This window comes from Podarcis gaigeae (genome assembly GCF_964106915.1).
Source record: "Podarcis gaigeae genome assembly, chromosome: 8".
In the NCBI taxonomy this organism is placed as follows: Eukaryota; Metazoa; Chordata; class Lepidosauria; order Squamata; family Lacertidae; genus Podarcis; species Podarcis gaigeae.
The window spans coordinates 50,126,377-50,145,937 of NC_139684.1; the positions used below are offsets into that span (position 1 = coordinate 50,126,377).

At 43.7% G+C, this 19,561-nt stretch overlaps 1 protein-coding gene across 3 annotated transcripts in view; it reads left to right on the forward strand.

Moving 5' to 3' along the window:
- Positions 1–19,561, forward strand: part of CMIP (c-Maf inducing protein) — a 149,767-nt gene that overhangs the window by 91,307 nt on the left and 38,899 nt on the right. For all 3 annotated transcript variants that reach the window (XM_083752134.1, XM_083752132.1, XM_083752133.1), the window contains one exon: positions 8,168–8,218. In XM_083752134.1, the coding sequence (XP_083608260.1) occupies positions 8,168–8,218 (51 nt within the window). The remainder of the gene's footprint in view (positions 1–8,167; positions 8,219–19,561) is intronic.

The window sequence follows — 19,561 nt, forward strand, 5'->3', positions numbered from 1 at the left end:
TTTGGCATTGGGTCACCCCAAATTCACCATCAGATCACATGTCTGTGGCCACAGCATGAAGCACAAAAATGATACATCCACTGTTTCATTCAGAATGTTTTTTCCCTTGTTTTCCTCCTCTAAAAACGATGTGCGTGTTATGGTCAGGTGCGTGTTATAGAGCGAAAAATATGGTATGTTATGATGCATCCTGTTTGTGTTGGTTAAGGGAATGGATTGTGTTGGAAAATGCACACATTTTAGATTTGGAAGATCATGATTTAAAATTTGGCTGGCATGCATGTCTTTGGTATGGGAAAGCTAAAATTTATAAAAGTTTTATAAACCACATCATTAGAAGAAATTTGTATCGAGTCTGGGAGAAATATAGCAATTTGTTAGAAAGAAAAACACCTTTATAGTTATCCCTGATTGAAGCAATTACAATTAAGAGAATCAACATGGATAGACAATGGGCCACATATAGAGACTTGTTGGACACAGTGAGTGAACCCAAATTGAAACCAATGGAAGATTTAAGGAGCCAAGTTACAGATTGGTTACAATACCACCAGTTACATAATATGTTTAAATTGGATAAGAAATATGGGTTTTTGGACCAAAGCTCACAATTTGAAAGAGAGTTAATACAGAATAAGGATAAATCAGTGTCTAAAATGTATAAATTACTACTGGAATGGGAAGCAAAAGATGAGCTGGTTAAAGCCTCAGTGACACACTGGGCAATGGATATAGGGCACAACATAGCGCTGTGTGTGTGGGGGGGGGGAATGGCGCAGCCCGATCTGAATCAGATTCATGCCAATCCACACAGTGATTCCCGGACTGTATGCGGGCCGGATCCAGAAGGCAATTGGGCCTGATCCGGCCCACGGACCTTAGTTTTCCAACCCCTGCTTATGAAGAACAGTCACTGGAAATTGAAGGAGGGGAGACTTCTCATGTGCTCAGGTCCTGCTTGTGAGTTTACCCCACAGCCATCTGATTGGCTACTGTGAGAAGATTATGCTGGATTAGGTGGGCCACTGGCCTGATCCTGCAGAGCTCTTAAGTTCTTAACATCTCATTCAATACCATTCACATATCAATTGTAGTCAAGAGCTAAAATTCCAGATCTGCTCCAAGTTATTTCCAGAATAACTTGGAAATAACCTTTAAAAAATAATTATATAATGATTTCACACTTTAAAAAAAATCCTTATCCTTCTGCATTCTCATTTTTCCCCCTAGATTTTTTTTTTTAAGGGGAGTTGTTGGGATAAGGAGGGGACTGTTTATGGTGAAAAACGATAAAACAACCTTTAATTCAAAGCCTCTGGCCAAGTATAAAGGGAGTTTGGCAGGGCTGGTAGATTTTTATCTGCTGTGGACGGCCGTGTTTTGTTGCTGTTGTTCTGAAAGCAAATTAATAGCAGTCGTGAGAAATGGGCATCAGAAAAGGAATGATTTGCTCAGATGTTTTCCTCTTGGGGACCTGAGGTCATAATATTGTTTCATCAGCACCGATAATGGAACTGAATGGATTCTGGGCTGCCATGAATGTTTATGTTGGACTCCTCTAGCAGAGGCTGAATGGGGCTCCCATACGGAATAGCTGGCGTCGCAGCACAGACACAATTGCTCCCGTATGTTTTCACTCAGAGCTGTTGCGTCTGGATCCGCGATGCGTGACCGTCTGCGGATGCAGCTAAAAGAATGGGTTTTCCCTTTGCAAGTGGGTTCTGCTGGATAGAATCCCGGTGCTCGACAAGCCAGGAGTAGAACACTAAAATAGAAGCCAATTACTTGGGGAATTCAGATGGAAAAGCTATATTTAAGCCATGACACATTGAAGAAGGTAATTAGGCAAAGGTATGTTAGACAAGGAACGCCACAGCTTCTCTTTCTCTGTGGCAAAATGGAAGGTAAGGGTGAGACTCTGGATGTCAAGTCAGAATTCTGTGTTCCTCTATACATCATAGTGTGCATGCACTATGTATCTCAAGAACCGGGAGCCTCAGGCCCTCCAGGTTTTTCTTTCTGGCCTTAGAGGTACAATTTTCATGCCTTGCTCTTGGCACTGTTGCCTCTGGCTCTGCTCACCATTGTCATGTCAACTGCAGAAGGTTGCTGGGAAGGGAATGAGGCCCTTGGGGTGGACGAGGTTCACCCCTGAGATAGAGAAAGAGAAGCTTTGGGTTGAAGCCAACTGATTTCTACTCAGAGTAGACCCATTAAAATTAATGGGCCTACGTTAGTTGTGTCCATGTGGCCTGATTAACACATAGTGGTGTTAAAACACTTGGGAGGTCAAATTCTTAAGAAATCAATTTGTATTTTAAGATGTAGTAACACAATACAAACATCAAACTTTAGATTCAAGGACTAGACTATTTCAATGTTGTTGGTTTTGTTTTTTTAAAAAAGTGACAAAATCGATTTTGAGGAAGAAGCATAGCTCAATGATAGAGCATCTTCTTAGCATGCAAATGTTCCCAGGTTCAGTCCTCAGCATCTCCAGGTAGGGCTGGGAAGATGACTCCTGCCTGAAACCCTGGTAAGTCACTGCTAGTCAGTACAGGTATTAATAACCTACATCAGGCATAGGCAACCTCAACCCGCCCGATTTTTTGGAACTGCAACTCCCATAACCTCTAGCTAATAGGACCAGTGGTCAGGGATGATGGGAATTGTAGTCCCAAAACATCTGGTGGGCCGAGGTTGCCTATGCCTGACCTAGATGAACCAATAGTCTGGCTTGAATTTGGTTTGCTATTGTAGCTTAGGCACAAGTGTAGGTATAAAATGATCTCAGGAACATTAACCTCAGAGGCTTGGTGTTGTTCCTTCTCCACATTGTGTTACTGGTTCTCTGTTGATCAGAGAGGGCCTCAGTTCTCTTTGATCACCTCCTCCCCTTGCCCTTCATATGCAAGTTTCTAGTCATATCTACTTCTTGCCTCCCTTGCCTTGCTCACGGGTAAGCACTTTGTCCCCAGCAGTCTACTACTCCTGAGAACTGGGCCCTCTAGCTCAAGGTAAGAGCTTAAGAAGAGTTTGGCCCATCTTGTCCCATATCCTGTTCTCAGAGTAGCCAATCAGATGCCTGTTTCATAAGCTCCCAAAAAGGACCTGAGTGCAACAGAACTCAATCTTCCCTCTTCTTCAGCCATTCCTGTCATAACACCTTCCCCATATACAGTGGTACCTTGGGTTACAGACGCTTCAGGTTACAGACTCCGCTAATCCAGAAGTAGTACCTCAGGTTAAGAACTTTGCTTCAGGATGAGAACAGAAATCGCGCAGCAGCAGCGGGAGGCCCCATTAGCTAAAGTGGTGCTTCAGGTTATGAACAGTTTCAGGTTAAGAATAGACCTCCAGAACGGATTAAGTTCTTAACCCGAGGTACCACTGTATAAGAGGCCTTGGCAAGGTGGGGGAGCTGCTCCATGGACCCCACAAGTGCCACATGACATTCCATTACATAGTGAGTTTACATGGTATTAGGGGTGGGTTCTGACTTCCAGGAAGGGTGGTATCTCAATGGTAGAGCATCTGCTTTACATGCAGATGGTCTTAAATTGAATCTCCAGCATTTCTAGCTAGGTCTGGGAGTGTTCCCTTTCTGAAAGCCAGGAGAACCACTGCCGTTTAGAGAACACTGAACTGGAAAGACCAAAGGTATGACTAGTTATTATAGCAACTTCCTAGGTTTCTATGGCTATGTAAAATACACCTCTCGCAATCAAATGTACCTTACACAGGGAGGTAGAACCTTGCGGTGAGGAAGTGCCTGTGAGATGGAAAATAGTCACACATGTATGACTATTCTGAGATGAGTGTGCATCCTATTTGCCGTATAGGCCTAATACATCCGACGTACCATATGCAGGGTTGTTGTAGATAATATATATGGTTCATTTTGAACACTTGAAAAAGCTGCATAAATGTTAAGGATTTGTTGTTGTTGTTGTTGTTGAACTTACTTTTTTGCTTCAGGGCTGTTTAGGAAGAAAACTGGGCTTAAAGAAAGCAAACCTGCAGTTTTTTCCCTTTGGGTGTTTGCTTAAACTGGGTTCTAAATTTGGCTGAGTTATACCCTATGGTGTTGCTATTTTTTTAAAGTCTATTCCTGGTAATCAAGTATACCCAGAAGGAAAAACAAACAGAACAGAAATTCCTGATAAGCATAACAATAGCTGCAGATAATACGCAGCTCATCGGTTTTTGAACAGCATGGCAATTTATTTATTTATTATTTTGTCAAAAGAATCTTCCAGGGTAAATTCAGGGAAAAGGTTTATCTAGATTAGAATACAATTACGTGCATGTACCTTCATCTCTGTGTCCCCTTATTTTAGCTCCTGTTTTCTATTTTAGGTTCTAGTCCTGATATCCACCTTTCAGAATTTCCTTCCTTTGCATAGTAAATATCCTTTACAGTACTATATTACAAGGGTTGTGCAAAACCTGTTAGTGCACCACGGCTTGCCCAAGCAAACAGGTCAGAGGAGATGCATAGTTTGCTAAATATAGGGGTCTATTTCTTGCTCTTGAAAGCTTAGTTTTTTCTCTTTTTGTAGTTTTTCAGGTTTCATAGGCAAAACAGAATAATTGCATACAGTTCATGATTGCTTTTGGCATTTTTTAAATTGAACACTTTTGTTTTTTCTCTTATTGTGTTGCTTTGCTACCAACAAACTTAAGGCAGGTTACAAATATAAACCAACACAGAATTGGCAAATGTAGGAACTGGCAGGTGAAATATTATATTGGTGGGGAAACTGGAGAGGTAGAAACCTAAGATATTGATTGTGATGGTGATGATAGAAGAAGAAAATGAATAATTTCTTTGCTGTACATCCCTTTGGAATTTTTAGGCTTCACAGATTAAACTTGTCCATAATTTAATACAGGAGTAGGAGGGAGGTAGATCTGAATATAACTCAGATTCTTGGATGATTTCAAGCAGAGCAGCGTGGATTTCAGACAATGGCAATAAATTACACTGCTGAAATGAGCTGTGGAGATCTGTCCCCATTGGGACTGATAGGGCAGAAGACAGGGAGACCAACAGTAGGGGAACCAGAGCTAATGACAGGCAGAGTCAGCTAATTCTGGTTTTGTCCCCTTCTTGCTCTCTGCTGAATTCTACAAAGGCAACACAGAAAGAAGAGGAAACTGACAGCCAGTACCACCCGTTGGATTGGTTGTAAGTAGAAGGCAGGCAGGCATGTGGGGGGCTGGCTGAGAGCAGAGTGAGCTTGGAAGGGCAGTGCCTTATTTCCCTGGTGGACAAATCTCCTTTGTAAATGAGGCAAGCTTGGGCTAACCTGCAGTGGAATTTTGCATGTGGAAGGACTGGGAGCTCCATTCTGTTCTGGTACTCAAGATGCCGTATTTTTCGCCCCATAGGGCGCACCTGCCCATAGGACGCACCTGGGGGAGGGGAATAAAGGAAAAAAATTATTTCCCCCCCAGGTGCGGGGCTGGGGCGGGGGAAGCCCGAGCTTCCCCCGACCCCAGCCCCCAGAACAGGCAGCTTTCCACAAGCCTTAGGAGACCAGCGCGACTTCCTGCCGGGCTCCCACGCCTTGCGGATATCTGCCTGAAGCCCAAACCAGGTCAGGGGACAGCGGGAAGGCAGCGTTCCGCCTCGCCACTGTCCCCCGAGCTTGTGGGGTTGGTGGCAGGGAGAAGTGCGCTTCTCCCCGCTGCCAGCCTCCAAACCAGGTCGGGGAACTGAAGCCCGGGGCGCGCTGTGCGGTGCGCCCCAGGCTTTGAGATGGAGGCTGCTATCTGCAAGCCTAGGGAGCCCGACGGGAACTCCTGCGGACTCCCAAGGCTTGCGGAGAGCTTTCTGAAGCCTGGAGAGTGAGAGGGGTCGGTATGCACCGACCCCTCTCGCTCTCCAGGCTTCAGTGAAAGCCTGCATTCGCCCCATAGGACGCACACACATTTCCCCTTCATTTTTGGAGGGGGGAAAAGTGCGTCCTATAGGGCGAAAAATACGGTAAGTCCCCATGCTCAGAGTTATTTAACCCTAAATGTAGATCCCACAAGCCTGATGTCTGCCCACTTCTAATCTAGTGTGTGGTGGGACAAACAGCTACATTATTGTTGCTATACAGCAAATGTGGCAAACGGGCCACACACCAAAAGAAAGGCAGCTAGTGTGCAAAAATGTATTGCTGATTCCTAACAGATTTCTCTCCCTCTCCCATCCCTCTTTTAGTTGTTGAAGACTGCGACTGTTAAGATGGTTTACGCAAAGGGCGCTGTAGCAAAGATGACTGTGTTCTTTGTAACAAATTATTCCCTGCACAAACCATTCCTCGCAGTCCTCTTGAGTAATACAGATGTCAACAGAGGTTGACGCTGCAGCACGATGGGAGTGCGGAGTCTAGCAATGCGGCTCATCTGTCAGAGGGCCTGTAGCATGCCGGGCTCTCTTGGTCTGCTTCCCACCAAGTCTGCACAAGCCAGCCCACTTCTCCATAGACTTCTCTGATGTTGCTCAGGCCCAGGGATGCATCAGGTTAGCTACAGTACGACCACATCATCTTATGCAGGGGTTCAGTTCCAAGGGCTCTGTGCATACAGGAAAATGAGCACACACACAAACTGTCCCTGTGTGAGCATCCCTAGCTTTCCAGAGCCTGCACTCTGTGTGGGCTTTGCCCACCCCCACGTAAGACAGAGAGCTCTTTCCATACTTGGGAAAACCTGGCACAAAAAGAGCTTTTAAGCTTTCCGTTTTGCTTGCATTTAACTTGCAGGATTTCAACCACAAGGCCTTCAACTGCATATGGTTGAGATTGTGCAAATTAAATGTTTGTAAGATGTGATCATACTTTACCAGTTTCCTTCTCCTTGCATCACATTTCAAGCCAGGATACTACCACCATGGGCCACGCTTTTCCTGATCCTGGAGTCAGCTGTTCCTGGAGAGCTAACATTTCCTGCTGTATCACTCCTAGATCTGTCATGTACTTTCCGTCTGCCTAGCTCAATCCTGGGGGTGCTAAGACTGCTGCCCTGTGCTCCCAGACAGTCTTTTCACCTGCCTCCTCTCTCACACACCAACGCTCCTGTTCCTCTTTACCGTGGGCACCACCCTTAGGGACTGTGGCATTGACTAGGCCAGTATTGGCTACACCCAAATTTACAGGGGGAAAGCACAGAGACTTGTGTTGTTTGAGGGTAGCATCATGTGGAGTGTGCAAATTAAATGGGGATGCAGACAGCTGTAAACACATAGCATATTCTGGTTTGGACAAGTCCTTACTGTTTTTAAGCAGTAGGATGGGGTTTATAGCTGCTGATTTCTTGGGTGCTGTTCTCACTTTGCTTTTATTATTTGGTGTATTTTAGATGCAATAAGTTTAATTCTACTTACGTGCATCTTAATAGAGCCAGTGGTTCGCTAAAATCAGCAATGCTAAGATGATTGTGGTGTTAGCACTTGTGTGAAGAGTTGCTGTCCTTATTTAGCATACATTTAAGTTTGAAATTAAATTGCGATAGATGCATTTTTTTCATTTCATTTCCATTTAACTCCCAACATTTACAGTGTTCCTAAGTTCTGTTAGACCCATTGAAGTTGATAAACCTATCTTAGTTGTGTTCATTAGCTTCAGTGGGTCTCCTCACTGAGTAGGATTAGAAGGCTATCATTGACTATAACCCAACGTGCTGCCACTGCTGTTGTACTTGGAATTGTAGCTGAGAAACAATTATGTTCCACTGGATTGGAAGCATTATAGGTTGAGGTAGAAGGGCATTAGCTGCATTTCATGGTAGCCAGCTCTTTAGAAAGGGTAAGTGTGGCCGTGGAGGCCTGGGAAGTGTTTTACAACTACTGTATAGCAAAGGCTGGTGCTGCAGTTCCGCCTTTACTTGACTGCTGGCTTTGAAAGTGATCACATGCAAAGCAGGAATTGTCTCCTCTCAGAACTTTTAGAGAACAGTCCTTCCTGCACGCAAAGGACATGTTCTGAAGCTAGCAGAAATCCAGGAGTGGATGTGCAAGGGTAATTGTTTCAACCAAATGAAAGAATGGGGTGGCTTCCAGCTTTTAAAAACTCTGTGAGTGATTGGCTTGTGCTTTGGTTTAATGGTGTGTAGCATTAGTAGAATCTAAAGCTTGCATTTATATTTGTTTTCTCTCTCTTTCTTTATATTGTAGGCTGCAAACAGTTACCTGAGGGATCAGTGGTTTCATTCATTGCAATGGAAGGTAAGCTCTTTGTATTCTGTAAATCGAATAAGGGACTAATGCAAAAACAAAGTTGGGCAGCAGATCACTTCTGCTGGTCAAAACTAAGATTGATTCACCAGGATTGTAATTTTTTCTTTAGTGTATGGTATTATTTAAGTAATGGCTGGAATTCTGTGGCGTTTTTAAAATTCTGATAATTCCATCTATCTGTAGATTTATGAAATGTAAAGATTTTATAGAACTACAGGCAGTTTTATATATATGCAGAGCAAGGCATTGGATGTTGGGTAAATTAAAATGGCAGCCAGGCAGTCAGCCACTGTGGTTGGGAACTGGACTCTGTTCCCATTCAAAAGCAGTAACTCCTGCCCCACTGCTAAAACAGCTACCCAGGAGAACTCAGGAGGGAGGATGGTGAGTGGTGGTGCAGCAGCCAGGTCATGTCAGTGAAGGGTCCTTCTAGGGCCCTTGTACAGTGCCTGACCTTGCCAGCTGTTGGCACCAAGCCTGTAGTAAATACACAGATGTTACAAGACCCCATATGTTTCCATTGTGAACCTGACCCCCATCAGTGGCTCCTCCCTTGAAACTTCCTGTCACTCAGGAGGAAGAGAGCATTATTTTAGTGATGCACAGCCCAAAAAAAGGGGTGGGGGGAGAGAAAGGCTTGACATTTTTCACAAATGAGGCACTTGTTTTTGGAGACTAATCCTCCTACATTGTAGACATTATCCATGTAATAGGAACTGGGTCTTCCATAGAAGCTTCCTAAATTGCCTCTGCCTGCCCCACTTATATTTAATAATAGGAGAAAACATTACAAGTTTCTGCCCTCCCCCCATGCCCCCTTAAATCAAGACCAATGTATTTTATATTCGGGCATTTTATTGCCAGCAAAGAGTTGTTAAGGTTGAGCTGTTTATCTTGGCGGAGGGCTGGCATGTTTCAGAGAGGAGGGGGCAGCGTCACAGCCAGGACATTAATCTGAGAGTTTCCAGAGAATGTGTCTTAAGGCATCAGCCCACAGACAATGTCCAGGGGAACGAAAGTGGTCCTTTCCGTAAGTCTTCCAGACAGCCTCCATCCTCCGCTAAACACTGAGCTGCTTGAAGCTGGAAGAGAAAATGGTGACGGGTCCATTAATTCTGTGTAAAACATGGTTGAATATCACCCCATACATTGAAAGCATTTCCACACCCCACCCAACTCCTGGGAATCCTGGGAACTTTAGTTTATCCCTTAAAGAGCTATGATCCCCAGTCCCCTTACCAAACTACAGTCTGCTCACTCCTGGCTTAGACTGCATCAGGACCTCAGCTCCTTTCAGGAGACTGTGGTTGTGATCCTAACCCCATTTACCTGGGAGTAAGACTATCCTGTTCTCCTAGTGGCCAACTCGATGTCTCCAGGAAGTCCTCAAGCAGAACCTGAAAGCAACAGCAGCTCTCCCCACTTGCAGATGCCAGCAACTGTATAGGTTAACCAGTAACTCATTTATTCAATACCAGAAGAGGTTCCCCACTCTGCCAGCACAGCTCTTCCCTTGCTTGCACCTGTTGCTGGTTAAAGAAAGTACCAAACTACATTATAATAGTCACATATATTTTGGCCTTACAACGCAGCAGTAAAAATATCCACAATAGCAATAAAACAGCACCATGAAAAATATCAGGAACAGCATATTTTTTAAAAACCTTGTCTTCCAGATGGTTTGAACTACAACTCCCATCAGCCCAACCAGCAGGTTGGCATAGGCTGCTATGGAGGCTGCAAAATGCTAACTCAAATAAACAGTCTTAAGACCCTGTTTAAAAACTGGGCAAAGGAGGGGCCAAACAAACTTCTCTAGGGACACTCTTTCACATTGGTAATAAATCCATCTTTAAGTGTGGTGGCGCTTGCACTTTAAAACTCCCTGCAGACTGACACCAGGCAACACATTTGCCATGTACTCTTTTCAGTACCTGTTTAGAAGTTACATGTGTTGTATTTCTTTTTTGTTGTTTAGTCGTGTCCGACTCTTCGTGACCCCATGGACCAGAGCATGCTGTTTATTTTAATCATATTTTGAATATTGTTAAATACCTGTTTTTATTGATAATGTTAATGCTTTATTTTATATTTTTGTAAACCATTTAGAGGTTACAATCAGGTGGCATATAAAATTTGTTAAAGAAACAAACAAATGTATTCAGGCACTGCAGGTGAAAGGGCCCTTTCTCTTATTCTAACTAGCTGTTCTTTGGCTGGTAGGAAGGTCCTCAGAAGCTGTGAGAATATTCTGAGCTCATCCTTGTAGGTAGAGGTGGTTACTGAGGTGATTATTTCTAGGCCACTTTGAGCAGTGGTGCCATTAGATTAGGACTTTGGGGGCACGGGCCCCATTCAGCAGAATAAACAGGAGACCCTTAAACACAGCACAGCTGACTTACTCCATTTTGTGGCAAGTGAACAAGTAATGTTATAACCAGCAGCTTTGCTGATGAGGACTTCAGAAATTGAAGCAGGAAATAAATAGGTAGCTAATGGAGCTGATAAATAAAGACAAAATTGGCTTTATTATTTCTTCTACTTCTTCTAATTTCTTTTTTTATTAAATTTCTATACCGCCCTTCATCTGAGGATCACAGGATGGTTCAAAATATAAAAACACAAAAATTCATAACATAGTAACAAACAAGAACAATGCCTCCTCATTAAGTCTTTTGACAGCTTTCTGAACCAATTTGAAAATTCTGGACTGTCTTCAAGGGCAGCCCTATGCAATGCACATGGCAGTAATCCAGCCTAGAAGTGACTAGAACATGGGTAACCAGAGGCTGGGTCTGATTTCCACAGGTAATTGTACAGCACCAATGAAAGCCTTGTAGCTTATTCTTAACCGAGGCATGTGACTTTGCAAGTACTGTATTTTTCGCTTTATAACACGCACCTGACCATAACACGCACATAGTTTTTAGAGGAGGAAAATCCGTAGGCATGCCACCTGTAGGCATTCCCTCCATAACACGCACAGACATTTCCCCCTACTTTCTAGGAGGAAAAAAGTGAGTGTTATGGTGCAAAAAATACGGTAATTGCACCTGGCCAGTAAAGTGTTGACCATGAATGTGTGAAAAAGATCACACTACTGTTCCATGATTAAAAAGTCATAGACCACCTCTAATTGCTGAGCTTTGAGGTGTTTGCAACCAACAGAGTCTCTCCTGCACAAAATGGCTTAAGATTGGATCACTTTCTGTTGAGGCCAGAGGCAGTGACAGGCTTTTAAGGAAACAGGCTTCTGCAAAGAGGAAGTTCTGCCCTTCCTGCTGATCTTGGCTCTACATCTCATTATGTTTCCAGTACTTAGAGCACCGGGCATTATGGGCAGTATCATTGGGAGATAAGCAGTGTTTATATTTTTACATTTATTTTTGCTGGGAGGATGGAGAAGGATAGCAAATCGGACCCCTTGAGTCCAGTTATGAACGTGTATCTGAAGTTCTTTGGCAGGACGCTGGACCACATTGAAGCAATTCGGTCATCACGCTTTTCTCATTGCCGTACTATGAGCTCCTATAATATTTACTTAAAGCTTCACTGTGCCTTCTGCTAAATATTGGAGACCATGACGGGTATGTGCTAGGAAAGAAGCAAAGCAATTTTTAAAGGTTCTCCGTTACTCAGCTTGGCAAGATTAGTTATACACAATGGCGCTGTCAGGGTAGGACTTTGGGGCCGATGTCCAGGCTCCCCCTCAACAGAATGGGCAGTGGTGGCCCCAGGCCCAGCTGGTCTGGCTTGCCACATTTTGAAAGGAAGTAATAACAAGGGTTGATCATTTTTCTCAGGGCTACAGGAGCAGTGAATGTAAATGTTACCTTTGTACATGAGGCTAGTTTCTATACACAGTCACACACACACACCTCTCTGCAAGATGCACTAGCAGAGTTTAAGGGTACATTCCAGCCAGCCGAAAACACACAAAAAGGATGTACAGGGCCAGTAGGAGGTGTGGCCTGGAAAGAGTCTTGAGGGCCATGTAGAGAGACTTGGAGGGCCACATTCAGTTCCCAGGCCTGAGGTTCCCAACCCTGTAATACACATTGCCATCTAAAAAGGTGAGACCCCTTAGGTCCAGAGCCTAAACGTCTCTGTAACAATACTGCTGCTTGTATAGTGTTATATGCGCTTTCAGTTTCGTCATTCTCAAAAACCCATTTCTAGTTTTCATAAATGGACAGAGCGAAAGTTTAGGCACCCTCTTCCCTTTCTACACCTTGTAGAAACCCCATCCTGGCTCATGTGACAGAGCGGGGCCAGCCGTGAGGTGGTCTGATAGACTTGCAGGGAGGACGATGCTCAGCAGGGTAAACAAGAAATTCAGTATGTTTGTTTCTCTACCTTGCAAGCCGGCAAGGGTAAGTGGATGGAGGCTGCGGTGAAGCCTCGTGTGATGCACCTTACGGTATTGTTGCCATGGTTCTGGTTTAAAAATAGGGCTGTTGAGTGAACAAAGTTTTGTTTTCGAAAACAAAAACAAAACAGCATTTAAAGGCATTTGCGGCCTTTAAATCTGTGCAGAAAAACGTTTTCAAAATCCTTGGGATCAGAAGATGTGGCCTGATGTGACTGTTTTGTCATGGAAATAACGTTCTAATGCTTCTGCACTCTGCTGCTGAATGTTGGGCGGCTTTGGTTAATGTCAGGGTCAAGGAGCTTTTTGAGTGGCGGGAAAACACGTGGCAGAGCCCCGTGAGACATCACTTCTAAAATTTTTATCTGCTGAGAAAACAACGCTCCTTTATTTCCTGAATCACAGACTGTCTTCCTAACAGAGGGCGCACCATACATTGAAAGCACATTTATACCACTTTGACAGCCAGTGCTTCTCCCAAAGTACCCCGGGAACTCCTTACAGAGCTACAATTCCCAGTACCTTTAAGCTACAGTTCCCAATATTCTTTAGAGAAGTGGAAGCCGTGACTGTTAAAAGGATGTAAGTTGCCTTCATATGTATGGTGCAGATACAACCAGAAAGTAGTTTGCATGACTGTTAGGGCTTATCCTTACGATGGTCATGTGTCCTACAATCCTCTATTCAAAGAAATCCTCCACTTGAAGGGCTGCTCGGCCCAAGACCAGTTTAAAGATAAACCTCTACATTGAGTTGGACTTAGTCCAACCTTTGCCAATCTGGTGCCCTGTAGATGTTCCAGGCCTGCTACTCCCATCATCCCAAACAAGCACATCTCAAGCTGGCTGGGGCTGATGGGAAATGTAGCCCCAAATAGCCTGAGGGCACTAGAGTGACAAAGGCTGACTCTATGTTGTGATACCACCTTCAGTCTTTAAGGTGCCTTCCTTGTTTTGCTGCAAGAGATTAACACGACTACCCCGCTGCAAATCACTTATTTAGAAATTAGTTTAGATTTTTTTTTCAACAGGAGCTCTTTACCAAGTGGTTTTCAAATAAAGCAACGTAGATAGAACACAGCTAAAACTCAAAAAACAATTATACATTAAACCATCATCATTAAACACAGATAAAATCAGTAAGTGTGTATATAATGGAGGGCATGTAATTGAAAAAGGGTCTTTGGGAGATTGCTAACAGGGGCAGATTGTATTCGATCTTGCCGCCTAAGGGTATTCTATATAATCTCTCTCTATATATATATGCATGTAGCCAATCCTGAAACATGGATGCCGCTAGAGCAGGAATCCAGAGATTTTAGCTGGCCACTGTCAGCACCACAAAGGAAGGGGAAGAATGCAAACACAATAAGAGCCCCCGCGCAAATGAGCCTCTTCCTCTCAGCAACTGAGCAAGCTGCTCTTTAAAACCTACAACTGCTTTGAGAAAAAGAAGAGGAGGAGAATGCTTGCCTTATTTCAACCGCTGGTGTACAGGAATCTGTTTTGGTGCTCTGTTGATGCTCTTTGGCATCAAGATGCGCGGATATAAATCATTTTGGATGGAAACAGCCCTCTTGAAATGTGACACTTCCCTGCAAAATAAGGGTGCCGAGAGCTGCGAAGTTCTGCTTTCAGCAGCTCCTATTCCCCTCCCCGCCAGCTCTCAAGTCTTTTTTAAAGCTGCTGTAGTGCATCAGATCTGCAAATTTCAGCACCCGAGACATCCCTGAGGGTCCTGCAGTAGAAGCAGCTCTCTGAAGCAAACACGTTTCTGGAGCAATCTTGCTGACGACACTGATGATGCAGGTGCACAGGGAAGAGAAGTCCATTTTACAGCCATTTAAGGCGAAGCTGGGTTAAAGGCACAGCAAAATAGCACGTTTTTTCCAAGGAAGGGAGAATAAAATAGGTAGGTAAACAGATATATATTTTTAAAACGTTTCCCAGTGCTTGAAAGACCTTCTGGGAAGGAAGGAAAAGGGCGGGGGCAGGAACAGAGAATGGGGGGTGGGAGGCTAGGAAAACAATTGCAAAAAGTGGAGAATAAAACGAAAAAAAAATCAGGGCTGAGAAGCATCCCTTTTAATCTGATTTGGAAATGTAATTGCCTTGAATGATGCTCAGTGGTGAAATGGTCTTTGCTAAATTAGAAATTGATCTGAAAAGGAGTCCCCTTAGGAGATGAATGTTCATTGTTGGCTAAACAGGTGCTGAGTTTTTGAGATTAGCTAGAACTAATAGAAGGAGCTCCTTTGCTGAGAAATCTCTGCTTTTATTCAGAGCCAGGCTCTTAGTTATAGGGAGTGTGTGTGTGTGTGTGTGTGTGTGTGTGTGTGTGTGTAGATAATAGAATAGATAGATAGATAGATAGATAGATAGATAGATGATAGATAGATAGATGATAGATAGATAGATAGATAGATAGATAGATAGATAGATAGATGCATTTATTTTTCAGCCTTGAGGCTGAGACAGGAGGCCGGTTACCTGGGCAACAGGCAGATCGGGCCTGATTTCTCTGCAACGGGATGCTTTGTGGCTATGCAATCTCCATGAGCTCTCCTTTCCTATGAATAACAGGTCAAAGTACAAAAAGATAAGGCCCTGCTTGCCAGAGCTGGTACCTGCTTTTAACAGAGTTAACAAGCACTTAGGCCCAGGAGGTAGCTAACAAACATCAATGACTCAAAGAAGGAAAACCACCATCTATAAATTAGTTTCAGATGTAGTCAAAGTATTGTTATTATTATTAGATTTATTACTTGCCCTTCCCCAGCAGGTTACAGCCATTTAAAATTCAGGATTAAAACCAGTTAAAACAGATTACAGTCACAGGAATAGGATAGGCCTTGAAAACACACATCTTGGGTGTCAAAAGCTAGGGTAAAGATCTGCATCTTCAGCATTTGCTGAAAGTTCTTTAGTGAAGAAGACAGATATACTCTGTTGGGAAAGAATTCCACAAATCAGGGACTTCCATAAAGAATGCCCTCTCTCAGGCCACTGCACCCCAAACTTCTGAGGGCAGTAGATCTACCAAGAGGGTCCTGTCCACTGATTATTAACCTGAAAGGGTCTGTGAAAAGTGAACATCTCACAGCTATTTGGGGACCTAAGCTGCTAGTTGTTTAGGACTTTAAACACTAAAATAAGTACCTTGAAGTGAGCCTGGAAACAAACTATGCAGCTGTTTTGGAACAGGAGTTATAGGAGCTTTATTGCAATTTTTATCCCACCTTTCCTCCAGCCCCAGCGAATAACTTGACCACTACATTTTGGACTTCTTTACTTTTCTGAGTTGTTTTCAAGGGCAACCCCACATAGAGGACATTGCGCTAATCCAGTCTGGAAGTTCCCAGAGCACGGAGTACTGTGGCCAAGTCATCTCTGTTCCAAAGGAACTTTAGCTGGCATTCTAGCCATAGCTGGAAATGTGTGTGATACATACATAATGTAAAATTGTAGCATCAGGACTGATTTCCCTATGGCCCTCCAGAGTCTGTTTCCAGAGTGCTGCTCCCATGATCCCTGACCATTGACCATTCTGGTTGAGACTGATGGTGAGTCATACTACACAATAGTATCTGCCAGGTTGGGGCAGATTTATTTGGAGTATCACACCTTTGCATGCTCTCCAACACTGTTTAAGATCCCACATCCACAGGTGTGGATGAGTAGATTGTTCAGAGGTTCAGGAATTCACAACATATGGCAGTAAAGCAGGGGTCGCCCTCCAGATGTTGTTGAACTATAACTCCCCAGTTTAGGGTAAGGGTCATAGCTCAGTGGTAGAGCATCTGCTTTCCATGCAGAAGGTCCCAGCTGTGGTTTTGGCTGGAGACATTCAGCAGTAGCAGGAAAATTTTCCGTTTCTCAAGTAATAATAATAATAATAATAATAATAATAAACTGACAAGTAAACCTTCCTGCTCTAATGAGAAAAATATGGAAGCGTTCTTGATATGAGTCAGACAAGAGCTTACGTTTTGCTAACCAAAAGCATAAAAGCCAGGATCTGAAGAAAATTTGCCAGAAGGAAATGAAAAAAGTAATGGAAGGTTTAAAGGAATATAGTTAGGTTGGTTTTTGTTCCACACTGGTTGTGTCCACACTTATAATTAAACCATGGTTTAGCATTATGAGGGTTCAGAAGGTTCAGTCTACATCCCAATCCCAAAGAAGGGCAGTGCCAAAGAATGCTCCAACTACCGCACAATTGCACTCATTTCACACGCTAGCAAGGTTATGCTTAAAATTCTACAAGGAAGGCTCAAGCAGTATGTGGACCGAGAACTCCCAGAAGTGCAAGCTGGATTTAGAAGAGACAGAGGAACCAGAGACCAAATTGCAAACATGCGCTGGATTATGGAGAAAGCTAGAGAGTTCCAGAAAGAGATCTACTCCTGCTTCATTGACTATGCAAAAGCCTTTGTGTTGACCACGGCAAACTATGGCAAGTTCTTAAAGAAATGGGAGTGCCAGATCACCATATCTGTCTCCTGAGAAATCTCTATGTGGGACAAGAAGCTACAGTTAGAACTGGATATGGAACAACTGATTGGTTCAAAATTGGGAAAGGAGTACGACAAGGCTGTATTTTGTCTCCCTGCTTATTTAACTTATATGCAGAATTCATCATGCGAAAGGCTGGGCTGGATGAATCCCTAGCCGGAATTAAGATTGCCGGAAGAAATATCAACAACCTCAGATATGCAGATGACACAACCTTGATGGCAGAAAGTGAGGAGGAATTAAAGAACCTTTTAATGAGGGTGAAAGAGGAGAGCGCAAAATATGGTCTGAAGCTCAACATCAAAAAAACGAAGATCATGGCCACTGGTCCCATCACCTCCTGGCAAATAGAAGGGGAAGAAATGGAGGTAGTGAGAGATTTTACTTTCTTGGGCTCCATGATCACTGCAGATGGTGACAGCAGCCACGAAATTAAAAGAGGCCTGCTTCTTGGGAGAAGGGCAATGACAGGCCTAGACAGCATCTTGAGAAGTAGAGACATCACCTTGCCAACAAAGGTTCGCATAGTTAAAGCTATGGTTTTCCCAGTAGTGATGTATGGAAGTGAGAGCTGGACCATAAAGAAGGCTGATCGCCGAAGAATTGATGCTTTTGAATTATGGTGCTGGAGGAGACTCTTGAGAGTCCCATGGACTCCAAGAAGATCAAACCTCTCCATACTGAAGGAAATCAACCCTGAGTGCTCACTGGAAGGACAGATTGTGAAGCTGAGGCTCCAGTACTTTGGCCACCTCATGAGAAGAGAAGACTCCCTGGAGAAGACCCTGATGTTGGGAAAGATGGAGGGCACAAGGAGAAGGGGGCGACAGAGGACGAGATGGTTGGATAGTGTTTTCGAGGTTACCAGCATGAGTTTGACCAAACTGCGGGAGGCAGTGGAGGACAGAGGTGCCTGGCGTTCTCTGGTCCATGGGGTCACGAAGAGTCGGACACGACTAAACGACTAAACAACAACATTCATGAAACTCTGAATAAATATTATTTTTAAAAAAACAAAAACAATCCAGATTCCAGAAATGGCAAGCTATGTGCCAGCGCCATATACTAGAAAGCTGTGTGTCTTTACAAAGCTATACATGCAGTAGTAGTGAGAAAGCCCACCTAGAACAGGCATAGGCAAACTCTGCCATCCAGATGTTTTGGGACTACAACTCCCATCATCCCTGACAACTGGTCCTGTTAGCTAGGGATGATGGGAGTTGTAGTCCCAAAACATCTGGAGGGCCGAGTTTGGGGATGCCTGATCTAGACATTTCTTTAAAAGGATGTATTGTGTTGGCTCCCCAGTTCGAACTCATAGCTACAAATGGGAATCTCTTTATATATAAGTTGCTTGTATATGCTATTGGGAATGTGAGAAGTTTGTAAACTGGTAACATCATATTGTGTGAAATTATGGAAGACTGAGTCTTACCAGAACTCAGTGAAGAAATTAAAGATGCTGAGAGTGAACCTTGTCAAGTTGAGGCTTGCCTTGCAGCAAGTGAAGAAGGAATCCCCTGCAGAACCCTTGGCATTTTCTCTTTTTGCTGGAGCTTGATTTCCTCTGTGCTCAGTAATAAATCAATAATTTCTGGCACACACAGCCCGTGGGAAGCCGACTCACATTTCAGATGTAGCATTAGCGTGTCTGCAAGAAAACGAGTGAATCACTGCTAGGAGAAGTGGTCCCGGCAGAAATCCTGTCATGGTTGGAAGCTGGGGTGGGCAAGGATTTTCTATCAGGGAAGAGGATATGTTTAGATTGCTATACTGAAGTCATGGAAAAATGCTTCAGTCTCTTGGGTGAAATTTGTTTGGTACATGGTGCGCGCACGCACACACACACACACACACACACACACAGAATGTAGGACGCAAGATTGGCAGCGAATGGGAAAAAAAAGGATTTGGGACAGAAAAGGGAATGGAAAGAGAAAAGAGGTCAGGATCTGTGCGTCTTTATTGGAGGGCCTGGTGACTTCACAGGGGACAGGGCAAATCTCTGGATGACAGTGTTCTTCCCATCTGTGTGCATTTCAAGTCCCATCCCACTGTACTGAAATCATGGCAAGGGTTTTGCTGATGTCATTCAATACTCTAGTGACCTGGGCACACGTCTTGACAAAATAGGCTTGGAGATAAGGGACGAAGGGTCATGTGGTGCTTCTATATTATTATATGCCATGCAGAAATTCCACCCATCTTACGCTCTCTTCAGTCCTTCCAGAAGGCAGAAAGATCAGATTGACTTACTCTTTTTTAATAAAAAGGGAGAACGGACGTACATTTTGAAAGCTAGTGTCAAATGTTAAATAATATTGGTTATTTTGTTTTTGTTTTTTAATAACATACTTCCCCTAAAATTGCATATGTAGTATCAGACTGGCAGTGCAATCCTAGGTGCGTTTACTCAAGAGTAAGACATACATGTAGAATTGCTGCCTT